General features: G+C 36.8%; 1 protein-coding gene and 1 long non-coding RNA gene across 8 annotated transcripts; one reads left to right on the forward strand and one right to left on the reverse strand.

Annotated features, from left to right (window-relative positions):
* The first annotated feature begins 207 nt into the window (after positions 1-207).
* On the forward strand, positions 208-16224 carry Rfx (regulatory transcription factor Rfx). 7 transcript variants are annotated; one of them, XM_043433905.1, is made up of 17 exons: positions 5638-5656; positions 5814-5907; positions 6534-6838; positions 7862-8057; positions 8901-9006; positions 9075-9177; positions 9376-9525; positions 10013-10141; positions 10735-10916; positions 11030-11500; positions 11687-11808; positions 11903-12000; positions 12090-12245; positions 12326-12528; positions 12718-12871; positions 12962-13013; positions 13094-16224. In XM_043433905.1, exons 3-17 carry the CDS (start codon positions 6605-6607, stop codon positions 13135-13137), a joined length of 2400 nt encoding a protein of 799 aa, XP_043289840.1. In that variant the 5' UTR covers positions 5638-5656; positions 5814-5907; positions 6534-6604; the 3' UTR covers positions 13138-16224. The 7 variants fall into 7 exon arrangements, with proteins under 7 accessions (XP_043289834.1, XP_043289835.1, XP_043289837.1 ...); XM_043433899.1 differs by lacking the exons at positions 5638-5656; positions 5814-5907 and adding an exon at positions 208-335 and having other exon boundaries at positions 10013-10165; XM_043433900.1 differs by lacking the exons at positions 5638-5656; positions 5814-5907 and adding an exon at positions 208-335.
* On the reverse strand, positions 2182-3575 carry LOC122419404 (uncharacterized). Its single transcript, XR_006262890.1, has 2 exons — positions 2763-3575; positions 2182-2422 (listed from the first exon to the last, which is right to left on the reverse strand). It is a non-coding gene; the product is annotated as an uncharacterized lncRNA (long non-coding RNA).
* Positions 16225-16667: the final 443 nt, after the last annotated feature.

Raw genomic sequence — 16667 nt, forward strand, 5'->3', positions numbered from 1 at the left:
GTAGAATTTTTCAAATATATTTTGCTATAAAACAAAATACAATCAAAAACTGTTTCTCAGCCGATATGTACGGAAAATAAAATCTTGCGATCGGTAAGTTCTCGTCATTTGTTTGGTAGTACGTGGAGACGATATCTCGTTGCCCTCGACTTCGAGAAAAGTTTTATTAAAAACAATGAACGTTCCTATTAAATTGGAAAACAAAGAAAGACCTCAAACAAGAAGACTCATTGTTGTTATGTCGCGGAGACAATTCACACAAGGTTATTCTTATTGTAAACACGAATATAGCGGCTCAAGCAATGACTTCGAGGAGCTATTTTTTCCAGAAAATGGTAAGTCTTTTTTGACTATATTGCTTCATGAAAACTTCGATAGTTTTATTAACACAATAAATTGTTTATGACTGTTGAAAATGACACTAAAAAAGTGGGTTATTGACTAGTGTATGATTATAAATATATAACACCGACTTGCTCTTAGTTTTCAATATTTCAAAAAAACGGACATCATTAAATTCGGGTTGAAAATGAAATCTTTATTCGTGTGAGATTTTTCCGCTCAAACTATTTCATATAATTCGCGGGTTTCGCTCCACCTACACCACACTACTGATAGAAACTCCAAGTATTACCTGGTATTACGCTATTCTGAAGTCTCAATAAATTATTCCATAACTAAAACGAACTATTCTCTAATGTAGACTTTTACCTACAAAGGTGATCGAGTCAACTCTGAAAAAAAATATTATTTTGATTTCAAGACAAATACGTCACAACGACAAAGATTTTATTTACAATAAGCGCGTAATGAGGCGCGTGTGATGCGTGCGGATGTTCGTCGTCAGATGGCGCAATCATTAAATCGAGGGCAATAGAAAAAGTAGTCCCCTTCTGCTGATGGAAAATGACAGACGACATATAAAATATTGTTTTCTGTCATTCTCACGTCGTAAATCGAAGATTAATAAAGAAAAAAGACATTGTAGTTATCGCGATTAAGGTGAAGTTGTTCGAAAAAAACCAAAATGGTATTCTTGTCAAAGTGTAGTGGCGATAAATGGGAAGGTACGAGAAAGTAGTGACGCGGTCAGTGATGCCGTAGCCAAGGAGACCGTCGAGCAGTAGACAAAACTACGGTGACACTTAAAACCGGTCTTCGGCGACGATATTAAATAACATTACTCATATGAGAGTATTTTTTATGAGATCTTGGTGATTTCATGTGTGTTGAAGATTTTTTTTTTATTACCGTCGAAAGGACTTTTTTTGGCTCGCGGTTTCCCAGGTGACGCAGGGCCGGCTCCAAGAAAAAATCAACGGAGACCGGGGCGACCATCGTGGCGGGCTGGTGGGGGAGGGGGGCCCAAATCGACGGCTCGACGGTCGTCGATCCATTAGCGACCAAATTTTTAATACAACTCGTTAAACTCGCTATTAATGAAGACAGGTGAGCAGCGAAATTGCGATAAAAACATTTTTTTATCACCCGTTATTTTCAGAGTGGTTCTGTCTCTGGCTCCATTGAAAGAGACGAACTCCTAATGAACAATCTTCTGCTTTCCCACTCCACTTTTTGTCCTTATTTTTTTAAGCATAACCAAAAAACTTATGTACGAGCAGAGTAAGAACGTTATCAAAAACTTTATCAAAAGTTACAGTGTTTGAGCCCTGGTGGCTTAGTGGTATATTCTTGTTTTAACCAAAACAACCATAAGAATTTCCTGGTAATATTACATAGTTTTTCGATTTTTTAATCAATCAATGCGGATTTGTTTTCTCAAAGACAACACCTGTTTTACGTCTTATTCAGGCAAATCATTTTATACCCCATACTCTTCATGTCTAAGAACAATCTTGTCCATTCTATCACATTGGTAGTTTGCTCTTTTACCTTTTTGGAGGTTAAACAGATTTGTTTCCATTTTATCATACAGTTTAACAATAACGTCTAGAATAGTAAACTGTTTTCTTGAATTTTCCTCTCCCACATGTTTTTTCTGAATATGTATAAAAGGAGACCAATAGAATACTGGCATAAAGAATCTATGGCTGCTCTGAAAAAAATAAAAAGAAGCGTGTTGCAATAATGAGGGAGATTTTGTCCAGCAGAGCTATGGAGAAGTTCAATGACATTGACTATTGTGAAGGAGGAAAAATGGGTTAATGCTCTGTCGAAGAGTTGATAATTAAAACAAGCTTGTTGATCGTTCGCTACACATTCACAAACAATTATGAACTAAAGAATAGGATTAAAATTTATTGAATATTATGTTCAGCATTTGATTCCATTCGTGGCATTTAAGATTATATTCATTGTATTCACCCTCTTCATTCGGCTTCATTCATAATGAATATTCATATGGTCAGCTTCAAAGCCAGCCAGGAGGTGTTTCTATGGACAGTAGTTGTTCAATGTAGAGCTAATAAAAAAAGGATTATTCACTGTATGAGATGAAAAATACTTTTCTGTTATTCTATAAAGTTCAATTTGCATCAACACTTAATTTTTATATGCACACTCATCGATTTGAAAATGCAAATTGTAGATATTATCTGAATATATCAGACAAATGTTGGTAGTTCTTAAACATGCATACACCCAACCGTGTTTCAAATATTTGGCAGAGATTTGTCACGCCATTAGAAAGTAATTTGCTAGGAAAACATTACTTCTTTTGAAATGTCATCGGTCATAAATGCAATCTTATCTTAATTAAGCAATGTCTAAACCGTACATCAAAAACATTCATGAAAACTTACTTTCCGTCTTTGCAAGATGTTGAAAAATCTCAAGTAGAATTTGTCAGCATCACTCTAGTGTATTTCAAATCGTTTTGCAGAACTTTGTCACATCTGTTGAATTTATAATCTGGCTGTATTCAAATTCTAATATCTTTCAGATAGTTCTAAATCTGGAGAATGAGGCACGTGCCTATTTATCCCCATAAATCATAGTAGTTGTATACTTTCAGTGAAACTGTAAATAACGACTGACGAAAAATTATTTTTTAGTTTTCTCCAAACTATTTTTCTTCTTCCGTATCAGCTTTATCATGAAGAATTGAGGCAGTTTTCAACCCCGAACTTACGTTCAAAGAAATATAAGGTTAAATGTCCGAGAGATTGGGAGGAATCAACAAACTTTCTTCGACTCTAACGTTTTTCATTGAATTTAGTGTTTTTTTTCGTGAAAATTTCTTCTGATAAATTTCCAACGAAATAAGAAGTAAGCAATAGTTGATAATTAATATTCGTTTGTTGGAAGGTTATCGAAAATCGTTGAAAGTATCGCAGGATATTCAAGTTGTTGATTTGCCATACGAAAGACTATGAATAACGTGCTCATTAATGTTCATATCATTTGGGTTTGGTAGTCGAACTGTCTGGATTTTGCTTCCTCGTGTTTCGAAAAATACCACTTTTTTTTCACTATCACATGCGGACACGAGCATAAGGCAGATAATAGAGGGATGGGACAGTGCCACGCGACATGCTGCAGATTCAAGGGGCGGGTGGAGAGAGAGGGGGGAGGGGGGCGAGGAGAGAAAAATATATGCAGGAAAGTTGATGTGTATAGTGTCTGCCTGCACAACAGAGTACCAGGCACCAGCCATGCATAACACACGACCGGGGCCAGGTGCACCTTCACCTTCGGATATGCTCCTCGACTTTGCAGCTTTTCACCATTTTACCAAACACCTTGTCTCAGTTTCTTTCTAACGTTTGTACGTGCTAAGTGTGTTTTCAGCATTAAAGGTTATTTCATTTGTAGTTATTTTTTTTATTTCTTATATCCGCACCACATTTTCCTATTGATTTCGGAGATGAGATGCCGCCGCCGATGAAAATTTGGCGGGAAGTTTAAGAAACGAAGCATAAGTGAGCAGAAAGTTTGCAATGATCGTATACTTGTCAGAGAATTCGATTTTATACCGTGTCTCGTGTTTCAAGTGAAAAAAATATTTTTCTTTCTCAACTGTTGGACTATCAGATTTTTGGGAAAAATGGCGCCGATTATCAATCCAAGTAAATGAGTAAAATTTCTCCATAATTTTGTCCATTATCGAAAAACTGAATTTTTGTTCACCGCTTTCGAAGCTTTGATAACGCAGTAAAGCGTCAAAGTATTGAAGCGGTTTATAAACGTTATCGTAAAATTACTTCTTCGTTGGAATCAATTATGAAAAAATAGAATTATAATAATTACAAAAAGGAGGAGATAATGATTCACTATTTCGTTTAAATTTCATTGAAATTTTCTGCACCAATAATTCATAATATAAATATTCTTGATTCCCTCAATCTTATACGAAATTGCAAGAAAATCTTGTGTGTCCCCGATGGCGAAATCGTAGAGTCGATGTTGCCCGAGTTCTCGTATTACCGCTCCTCGAATCATAACAATTATTATATTTTATCAGCGTTGTTGAAAAAAAACGTCATAATATCCAGGTATCAAATGACGATCTTACCGGGAAACCTTTCTCGATACAGGTGATGGTATTAGTTGCCTGGGCAACACCCCAGAATCAAATAAAATGTCTCTTCCCCGATCTTTGCTCCATCCAGCATCGAGATCTGCTAGAGTCCAAGTGAGCTTCGATGTTTATATGAATTCTCGAAGTGGAGACTGAATTTTTTTATTATCACAAGTTATCGAACCAATTCGCAATGGACATGGTCGTTTCCGGAGAGTCGATTTAAAATTTTTTTCCGTTGAGGGTCTGATATATAAATATTCATGGAAATGATGAAAAATTAAAAAAACTATGAGTCACAATCCTGACGAAAAAAAATCCCCAAGCGTTAAAAAAACAATGAAATTTCTGATATTTCATATTACTGAGCCCTCGAAAGCTGCTGTTCCAATTTTGTTATCGAGCATTAAAAACGTGATAATTGAATTTCATGATCGATTTTGAATTCAACGTCGTGAAACTTTTTATAGGATTCATGCGAGACTCGGCGATGTATATATATTTTCTGGGGCTTTTGTCGAAGGGAAGCATAAGCAGGCTTTCAGTCCTACTAATACCGTCTAATTGCTGCCGTGATCTGAACCTGTTTCTTTGTAATATATATCTGTATGGACTCACTAAACTTCCATCTTACTATTATGTTGCATACGCCGATCTCACCCTTCTCGTGTAACATATCTAGTCACGCTTGTGTCTCATTTTATTGTTCCCCCTAACACGAGCCACCCTCTGTATCTAATATTATACCTCGAGCCTCGCCCCCTCAACGAATATACTGCTGCAGCTCTGTTTGGTACCTGCCACCCCATAAAGGTAGAAAAAGCATTATTGATACATGTATACATTGAAATCCGAACGAAGGACGAAAGGAAAGAAAACCTTTATTCTATACTCCGGGCTTGCCTTGAAACGGCCGATTGTGCCGAAGAGAGCGAATCGAAAAGCTTATCGCTTTCCACGAATGCTCCAATCCTACGTATATGTACTGCCCTTTGATCTATTCTCTGCACGAGAGAATTATTAAAAGCGCGCCGCCACGCGCGCACCTGCGACTAAACATACCACCAAAAGTCCTCGCCCTCTACCGCCCCTTTCAGCCCCTCTTACTCCTTACCGCGTTCCCACTCCCCCTTATAACTGGTAATCCCTTTGCTATCGGCAATATAGGGTTTTTAGGTTAGGTTTTGACAAATTTTTGACAAATTCATTTTTTATGGACAGATCGTCTATTCCACATATAATAAATACGTAATAGTACATTCGTCAACCCCTTTTAACTGTCAAACAACGATTTTGACAAGTATACAAGTTTTTCCAATGCATCTTTTGATAGCTTGTGTTCACAGCTGTCAAATCTATCTTCAATTGGAAAGCCATCGCGAAACATTTACTTTCTATTTTTCATAACTCACTGTACCCTAATGAAAGTAAGTTCTTTGAGGAATATTACTAATATATTGGTTGATAAGTGCGAAAAAAAACAGGTTACGAACCCTGACTCATTCCTGTGGAAAAAGTCAATCTCGAATTGTAATGCAGACCAAAATTATGCCTCACATTTCGTATTTCGTAAAATGTGTAAATCTCATTGTTTCAAAACTTTCATTATATGAAAGTATGAAAAAGTTTAAAAGCCTGAATTACCGAAAAAAAAATCATGACAATACCTGCAAACATTGTTTTCCTATAATGTGAAATTTTAAAAATTCTCTTTTCTAATTTGCATAGTATTCTTGAAAATTTCATTTTATGTTCATGTTTGAATAGTTATAAAGAGGCTTTAAAGGAACATAATTACAAACAGAATCCTTGTTTCACATTCTGTGTATGAAGATAATGAAAAATTTTTTTCCTTTATGAATGCAAACTATTTCATCGAATCGCACGCGCGATGGAAGATTCTTTAGAGGGAGAGTTGATATGTCAGCTACGCAGCGAAGACGTTATTGATATTTAGTTTGACACAAAGGCTGCAGGAGAAGGGAGCAAGAGGGAGGGAAAAACGTGTACCATGAAGTCTATAATATGACATAGCTGTACCTGCAAATTTCAGAATCGTCCATCCAGAAACAGGGAGGTGGCGGTGATACAACCGTTTCGGACAGGAGCGAGGGAGCTATTGCCATGACTACGACTGGAGCCCAGTATACCCTTGCAGCTTCCGCCGGGGCTGCAAATAGCGGGGGTAATGCCGTACAAGTGGGGGTCGAAGCAAAGCCGAGCGTAGTTGTTGTGACCACTTCCAGTAACAACGGCGTACCCAACACTCAACAGAATCAGTCTACCAGGGGTCAACAACTTATAACTGTAGTTGCAGGTCCGGATCCTTCTAGTCCAAATAATCTTCAACCTATTCAGGTTTGTTTATTAACAATCCTATATTTATTCCATTGTAGTGACATTATTAAAATATGTAAAGGGATCAATGTAGTAATTCACATCGTGCAATTGATTTTATTTCCACAGTGTTTCGTATAAACGTTTGGTTTTCCATTTGATAAAATTATTTCGATGTGTCAAAAACCCTGAGTTGAAAAGAATTTTCTCTAAATAAAACGTGTTTGCAGTAAAAATGTGATTATACTACGAGTAGAGGAATGATTTATTACCGGAAATTCGGATTGTTGTGTATCATGAAATAATTTTGAAGTGTGACTTATTGCATTGTCGTGCTATCTTGCAGAATTTTTTTTTTCCCATGATTATTCTATTCTATAATTCTGCTACCATTTCCACACTGAACCATTAGTTATTCATCGAGATCATTTATTTTAATCCAATTACAACAATACACGTAGAAACTAACGAATAAAAAATCTTTTAATATTATTAAAAATTTTAGCCACATTGTAAATGCAATTCTAACTGTTCGGGGTTCTCGAGTAAAAGCTGAGCTTATTGAGAAATGATGAAATCCCAGACTCCATCAATAGTTAAATAACTATATTTCAAAGTTTTTTTTCAAGATATGAGTTCGCTAAAAATGTATTGCAGACCAAACCTAACTACCTTGAATGAACACCATGGTGTATAAATACATGTCAAACTATAGTTAATAGGATATTTGTAGTAAAAGATCAATAACTGCTATCTGTTATGGAGCTCTGAGGTCTGTACAAACAGGGCTGATAACAAGTTCAGACCATCTGCCACCCGTGTTTCTGACAACTATTGCTTTGAATTGGTGCTTGAATTGGTGGTTATTGCTTGGAAGATTGATGCTAGTTAAATGCAATTTTCGAAGCAGCACATTCATTAATAATTATAATCGATAGTAATATCTTCCACAACGAAAATTTCAGTGAGATAAAACTGTTCGATTTTTTATGAACGTCATAGAGATAAGTATGGTTTTACAATGAGAATTTTCTTTTTCCACAGTTGCTCGTTCAGGATTCACTGGAGCAAGCTGCTGATTCTTCCAATGGGTCATCGGGTACAACACAGCACGTTACAGCACAAGTCGTAGTAAATACGACGCATCAATCGGGGCAGCACACTCTCGTTGACTCGGACGCCGCTTCAACGTCGACCGGAACAATCGTCAGTGGATCACCTCATTATATTACAGTCACAGGTATTTTCCTTCTCATAATTACGTCAACTCGATGCGTCACAATTAATTGCTGGATATGTCCACGCAAAGTTTACTTAACGGATAATTTTCGCTGGATCTAAAACCACGAATTATCTCTGAGTTAGTTTCAACGGGGGTTCAGTGGGGCGAAGTATCAAATAATATTTTCAATTTCAACTTTAGTGAAAATTTGAGTGTGAAAATTTTGTATTCCTGGTATGAAGTGAGAAAAACAAACTAAAAATGTTCCACATCTGTGTTTCTGTAATTTAACCGAATGAAAAACTTTAGGCACCGGCGATCCACCGGCTTACGCGTCGCTAACAACGGCTGTAGGTGAGGGCAAATCCTTGCAGACGAAATTAAGTGCACGCATGTAATAAGTGGATTTTTCTTTATTCATTATTTTTTGCGTCTAGTAAACCAAAAAATCGATTACTGCGTATAAGGATTAGAGCCCGAACCTAACGAACCATTCTCGAGATCATCTTCGTTTTTATCATTTGTAATATTGCTTTCCTTCGTCGTTATTTTAAAGGATTCAAATATACCCACAACATTCCCATAACACTCCGAAAACAGTACCGATATAATGAGAGGAAATTCAGTTTTTGTAAACGTGTCTATGTTATATAAAATAAAAACAGCAATTTCACGATTAATTGAATTTAACGTTGTCAAAAGATATCGCTACTAAATTATTTTTTTATTTATAAATTTACATCATGAATTGAATGGTCGTTTCGCCGCTTTGGATGTCGACGTGCGAATTTCAAAATTCAGACGCCGAATGGTAATTAGCAGTGAACTGTTTAATAGATTATTCCTTTGGTTTTATTACAGTGTCCGGTGACGGCGAGGCGGTGGGGTCCGAGTCAGTTTCACACTCTACCTATGTCCAGTATGTCGAGGGGGATGGTTCGACGTACAATCTCACCAACGGACAGATGTAAGTTCTTCCCTCTCCTCGTTCGATTCATCCTGTTTGAAGAAAGTTAATTTTCTGTTATTTTCAAGGACATACCCGGTTTATGCTGTCGCTGGGGAGGCGGGAGCGATGTATACTCCCGCCTCCAGTCAGTATTATACACCAGCTTCGACACCGGTAACTTACGCACAGGTAATCCTATTTCAATCGCTTTTTTACTTCAATATTATTACGTTTTAGGATATACAATGCGTGTAAAGATGAAAGAAATGATTTAAAACGAGAAAAAAGACCTCGCCGAATCCCTTCAATTTTGGTGGAAAACTTCACACACAGCAGTTACGAGTTCTTGGAATTTCATACGTTAACCAATTTTTCGACTTTATTCAGGTACAAGGTTCTAACACGACGACGGGGCAGCTCCTGACACAGGGTAACGGCACGTATTTGATACAGCAGAGCGTGGTAGACAGCGATCCAACGACTCACGCTCTTATATCCGCTGCGGCGGCACGAGCGAGTCCTCAGACCGAAAGTGCCGTAAGTTTTGTTTCCGCTAATAAGAATGAAAAAAAATAAAGCAACCCTCCGGTGGTCGATGCTTCGTTTATGTATTCGTGACATTGATCATTCAAATTGCATAATAATAAGATATTAAATTCGTGAATTCTAATATGCTTTCTGTATGTAAGGGATATACTGCAAGAATGATGCATGACGGAGGAAACTGGTTTTGTGATGTTGGGCTTCGAAGGTTTAAGTCTAGAGCATTCTGTTCGTTTGATCGAGTCCAGGGGGACGAGTTTTTAGGGATTTTTTTGGGTACATTGGCTGATTAAAAATCATCGAAAACTGCCTTTTGGAGCGACGTCTTGGCAAAGTCAGTTTATAAAATCACCATAATTTTGGACATTCGTCATTCTTGCAGTGTGAATATACAAATATGTACACATAATCACAAAAGCCAAAAATACGATCAAGCTGTATTAACGAATAAAAAAACGCTACCCCACGGGATGTTTGATAGGAGGCTGTGGTTAGCGGGGGTGGAGGTGCGTACTTGATCAGCGGTAATGCGGCAGGTGCTTCTATCAGCGTGGAGGAAGCTGCATCGGCGGCAAACATGACGCATGCCACTAGGGTCTCCCAGGCCACCGTAAGCCATGTCGACTCCCCATTTGTTAGCTATTTTTCTCTTACTAATACCCGGGAATGTGCAAAATTTCGATTTTTTTTACATTTCTCTCTCCATGTTAACAACGCGAGTACTAAGATTCATGCTTTATAGAAAAGAAAAAATATATATATATTCGTCATTAACACAGTGGAGTATGAGTATTTAACGGGAGAAGAGTAATTTTGAAAAATCGATTTTTCCTCGGCCCCGTTATTAATCTTACGATACGCACGTTCGTCATTTTCGTTACATGCATTTTTTCTCTCCGCTTTCGTACCATATAGTTCCGCTTTATTTTACAAGCTACATGACAATGTTTTTCCACGCTGAATGTGTCGCGCTTTTTTCAAATTACCTCCCTGCCATCCATGTCGTTGAAAATAAATTTCACGCGAATGCAATTGAGACGGTTGGAACAAGTTGTTTCTATTATTATTGACCACAACGGCCAACGATACCCACACGTGAAATGGTGCCAGATATCTCGCAGAACTGGATTTATATTAACTTGATGAAGCTTTTTAAGCTACTTGTTATGACTCATTTTTTTTTCTGTATAATTGAAAAATTAGGTTCAATGGCTACTAGAGAACTATGAGACGGCTGATGGCGTCTCACTGCCTCGATCAACTCTCTACAATCACTACTTGAGACACTGCTCTGACAACAAATTGGATCCTGTGAACGCTGCCAGTTTTGGCAAACTGATTCGCTCGGTGTTTCTTGGTTTAAGGACGAGACGATTAGGCACTCGGTGAGAAATCAATCCATTCCACATTTCGTATCACTGTTTTCAATTACCTTTATCAGCGGAAATAGCCATCTTTATAATGAATTTTCAAATGTTGTATTCACTTTGCATTACAGTGGAAATTCGAAATATCATTACTACGGTATAAGAGTAAAGCCAAGCTCGCCGTTGATGATGCTCAACGAGGACGGTACGTCGCGACAGCAGCAAACAACGAATTCGCAAACTAAACGCTTCAAGTTTGTCAATCAGAAGCAAGAATCGACATACGAGAACAATGCACAAACGAATACGAATGTAACAACAAATGCGACGTCTCCGCAGTATCATCAATACCTTGGCGAGGCTAGCGGGGCTATACCCGAATTTCCAGAAATAATTGTCGGTCATGGATCTTCTTTGCCCGAGGATTGCACGCTCGAAGATATTGACACTTTTCGGAGTATTTACAGGGAACATTGCGAAGCGTTTCTGGATGCGGTGTTGAACTTCGAGTTCGGCACGGTCGAGAGTCTCTGGCGGGAATTTTGGCGTAGTCAAGACAATAACAATGGTGACGAGTGCGAGGAAGAAAAATATTTGTCCAAGTACGTCGATTTATCATTTTTTCGGTAAAAGTATCGGATAATAAAGATTAATTCAAAATGTTATACGTTCCTTCATTTTTTATAATGGCGCTTCCATTTTTGTTTTGTATAATCGCACATTAGGATTTTTTCTCCCAAATCTTTGTGCCTATTGAATCTCATTCTTTTTTCTTTACATATTTGCAGAACAAAACTTTATCAGATGTGCAAATGCGGGGAGGTGCAAGATTTTATTAGAACAGTAGATTATACATTCTACCAAAATCTCGTTGAAGTTTTGATGCCCGATGTACTTCGGCCGATACCGAGTAAGTATTTTACACCATTGATGAGACTCAAGGAAAGGAACGAATCAAGATTCGAGTTAAAAAGGGTTTCATATTTTTTAATTTTTTTACCCAGGTTCCTTAACACAGTCGATCAGAAATTTTGCTAAAGGTCTCGAGTCATGGCTGACCGCTGCGATGAACGATTGCCCTGAAGAAATGATGCAAATAAAGGTATCGGAATGATCTCCAACCACGTTATTACGATTTTTTTTCATTCACTCGTCTTCATCGATTACTGATTATTCTCTTAATTTTCACAGCTTACCGCCGTTTCAGCGTTTGCCCAAACGTTGCGACGTTACACGTCCCTCAATCATTTGGCCCAGGCTGCACGCGCAGTACTACAGAATTCTAGTCAAATTAATCAAATGCTTGCCGATCTCAACCGTGTAGATTTCCACAACGTTCAAGAGCAGGTGATTACAATACAAATTGCACTTTAAAAAAACGATCAACGAAGCTCTCAAATATAATGGCGCGTATCTTCTTTTTAAAGGCTTCCTGGGTTTGTCAATGTGATTACGCTATGGTACAACGTCTGGAGGCGGACTTCAAACTCACTCTTCAACAACAAAATTCTCTGGAACAATGGGCTGTTTGGCTCAAAGGTGTCGTTACGCAAGTGCTTAAGCCTTATGAGGGAAAACCTACGTTCGTTAAGGCAGCTCGACAATTTTTGCTCAAATGGTCATTTTACAGGTAAACTATTGAAATTTCGCTTCGCTCTACGCTCATATTAAACTTGTAGGAAGGAAAAGAAAAATATTCTACTGTATTGATTTATTTTATTTTTACGCTGTTGAGAAAATCATTTTCGAGCACCATTTGAAAACGAATATCGGTCTCTTCAGATGATCATCCGTATGAATTTTTCGCTTTTTTCCACAGTTCGATGGTAATTCGCGATCTTACTCTTCGAAGTGCCGCGAGTTTTGGATCCTTCCATCTGATCCGATTGCTCTACGACGAGTACATGTTTTACTTGATAGAACATCAAGTGGCGATAGCTACCGGTACAACGCCGATAGCCGTAATGGGAGATGTGAGTATTCTATTCATCTTGCTTAGATTCCATCGATAATATTAGCTTTGAACAATATAAAGAACGTTTTTTTTTTTTTTTTTTTTCCAGAAAAATCAGACCTGTCCCATGATCAACGCCTACGGGGCAACGTCAAACGGAGGTAAAAAAGATGCAGAACCTCAAAAATAATGTTGAATTTAATTGTACTATCGTAACGCTCATTCAAATTTTCATTTTCAGACGTATCGAATCCTAATCAAACAAAGCGCATGAAGTTGAGCTAACTGAGCGCCAGCACTCTTTAGATTCTTCGTTCACTAATCCTCACAAAGGGGAAAAACGTATATATAGTTAAATCAGAAGAAAAACTGAACCTGATTCGACAGAATTTGTGAATCAAGGCCTAAGTGCCGAACACGAGCTACTTCTACGAAATTATTATTTTATATAATGTGAAAAACAGAGAAAGAGAAAGAGAGAGAAAGAGAAAGAAAACAGGAATTTGTATGGATGTGAGAGACCCTTTAAGACGGAGAATTTTTACATAAACACATTGCATCGTGAATTCAATTTAACGATTTAAGTCAGTGTGATAAGATGTATCGTAGAATTGTGTATATATAAATATATATGATAAATATACCGAAGTCTTGTCGTGAAACGACGACAATAGGAAAGACTAGTGTGAATGAAGCGAGAGTTAACGCCGGGCACGATTTATGAACTGATCGATCCAGTCTAGTCGGATATCCACCTTTGGAATTTAAAATCTATGGGACCATGAAATGAAAAAAGAACGAATGAAAAAAAAACAAACAAACAAAAAAATCATGCCCTCTCTTTGGAGTATACCGAAAAACGGCGAGGCTGGGAAGCTCTGTTCCATCCGAACGAATCCTTCTGGGTCACGCACATCAGTCCTCGCCTCTTAATTATACATGCAAATTAAATCCGCCCGAAACATTGTCAAAAGTATCGAAAAAAAGAAAACTACGTAACAAATTACGATAATTCTATTGATAAAAAAGAAGCACGCTCTAGATCACCTTGGCAGACGTAGTCTTGCCGAGTTATTATTTGTTTTACTTTTATTTTGTAGTTAGAAAAACAAGGATACATTATTTTTAAAGATGGATCGCTTAATTTATACGAAAAATTAAATGAGAAGGGAAATGCAAAATATAGAAAATAAGAAACGAAGATTTCGATTCCGTTGCATATTCTTTGTAAGCGGTATCCAAAAAAAAAAAAAAAACATTCGAAAAATGTCGCCAAGTTGTCAAACCGTTGAATGTATGGCTTCGCAAAGTGAAGCTAATTGTTTGACGAGCATTAGTCATAGAGAGCACGATTGTTATAGTTTTTAAGGAACGCGCGAGTCATTTGAGTATCGCATTGGAAGAAAAACAGATCAGAGATTTGCAAATGCATTTTTTTGTCGTCTTGATCAACCCTTGATTGAAATATTTTGAAATTATTATTGATTGTACATTATTACACACTCAAATTTCCGACCCGCGCGCACACACACACCCACACACAGAGGTCACGAGTGCCCACGTGTTCATCCGTTGTATCTTGCAACAAGAGAAGTTTATGTACTTTTTTCTATTATTCCTGTAAATTAATTTCGTACGTCTTGATCCCAAAAAAAAGTGTACAAAAAACAATTCTTCAAACGCCTCATAAAATCATTCCATTTGTGTATTACACTTTCGGAAATTGCTCTGTACCGATCAATTTTTGTTTCATAAACATCGAAAATAATAGAAAATTTGAATAATCGCTGTTGCCGAAGATAAAAGACTCAATGAATTTCGATCCAATTATTTTCATCGTCTCATTAACCTCGAAACAGAACGGACCGAAAAATCGTAATTTTTCTCTCACCCAAACTCGTTTATGCCTCATCAGGCTGAACGAGTTCACTATGTTTTACCTTATTTTCGTTATATAAGCTGTCATATAACTCGATCGGTATGAAATAATGGTAAAAACCGTTTTATATAGACAGCACGTACTAGTCAAACTCCTTGTAGATTAAACAAAGGATAAAAACGAAAAGGAAGAAAAAAATTAAGAAAAAAAAAACAAATTGTACGCATCCATCGATCGCGTCCAAATAACATGGAAGAAAACGTTTCTATATAACTGTAATGAGCTTATATATGTGTAATGGAGAGAGAGAGTGAGAGAGAGAGAAAACAGAAACAGTTGGAGGAGCGAGAAAACGGAAGAAACAAACTATCGATACCTAAGTGTACCTACCTAATATGATAATGGCATATTTTACTATAGAAATTAAAAAGATTAAAAGAAAATAATGATAATGAAAAATTAATAATGATAATAATAATAATGGAATAGTTAACTAGGCGAGGAGAGGATAGGATTGCAATGCTGCTCTGCTACTGCTGGATACAGATGGAAATAAGTGGATTAAAATAGAGAAGGAATGAGAAAAAAAAATAGAGAAGTAAAGAAAACGAATGACGATATTATTTACACGAGTGCGTCAAAGTCGCAATGACCTAGACGGTTTCGAGACACGAACAATATTTATCATACGTATGACTTGCCTCTGCTGAAACTCGGTGAAAGTAGCATAACGAAACTTGACGTCAAAATGAAGAAAATAATGAAACAAATTTATCGAAGATTCTTTTATCTTTTGATTTTTTTTATAATAAAGATTACATAGCCGCATTACCGCGCGAATTAATTGCTCAGTATTTTTAACTTAAGGCTATAATTCATATTCATTATATCTAATATAAAACATTCCACAAACTCGTTTCATCCAATGGTACCTTCGTCACTCGCATCATGAGCGCGTAATATACGACGTCTTCTTATGTCTAACCTCTAGTTTAAGTAGACCATTTTATTTTACATTTATTTTATATATTTTCTAAATTATTAATATTATTATAAAAATCAGAATCGATTGTTTCATGAAAAGTCGAAGTATATTTGTCATTACGCGCCATTGTCCTAGACGTGAAAGGAGCCTGAGCATAACGTTAGGCAAATAGCGAAATGCGACTACGGATATAAAATTTTTGGGGATATCATTTTTACGTACAATGTGCATGAAAGATATTTTAATACACGTCGCCTGATGTGCGATTAAACGACGGTGCGGATAAAATAAATTATCAAATATCGCAGCTTCGATAGAATTATTTTTACGGAAAACATACAGAAAAACGATGCAGCTCGAGTCCTAATATGTATATTATTGCAACACTTATTATATACACACACTATAAACGAGAAAAATTGTATGAGCCATGGAGGACTAAATGTGCGTGTGAGTATTGCAGAAAATTGGATTATACATGATAAATATATGTTTAAACATGAGAAAACGCATTTTGTACAGTTATTCGACAAATCCTTTAGGAAAATAACAATTTATTGTGGAAACCTGAGGAATATATCGTGTAATTACTGATATTCGTTTTTTGAACTCTTCTCGGAATATTGCGTCATCGAAGTCTCAAGACTATTTTCTTGCCAACTTGCCGAATATTTTTGAGGAATCTCATTATTTTTACATTGAATCGCGTTTTTTCATGCTTATTGGAGCTTTTATTCCAATAACTCTTTTTACTATCATATTTTGCAAATAGAATACGAAAAATATCTATCATCATTAACCTCTGTAGACCTGCGTAAATATAGCTTAGATGATAGTATTCAAAAAAATACCGCGACTAAAAGTTGTACGCCATTTTTACCGTTGAATTTTTTTTGCTCGGAGATAACCACGTCGTGTCATGTTTTACTGCAGGTGGTTCGAATTTATTCA

The sequence above is a fragment of the Venturia canescens genome, chromosome 1 (assembly GCF_019457755.1).
Source record: "Venturia canescens isolate UGA chromosome 1, ASM1945775v1, whole genome shotgun sequence".
NCBI lineage: Eukaryota > Metazoa > Arthropoda > Insecta > Hymenoptera > Ichneumonidae > Venturia > Venturia canescens.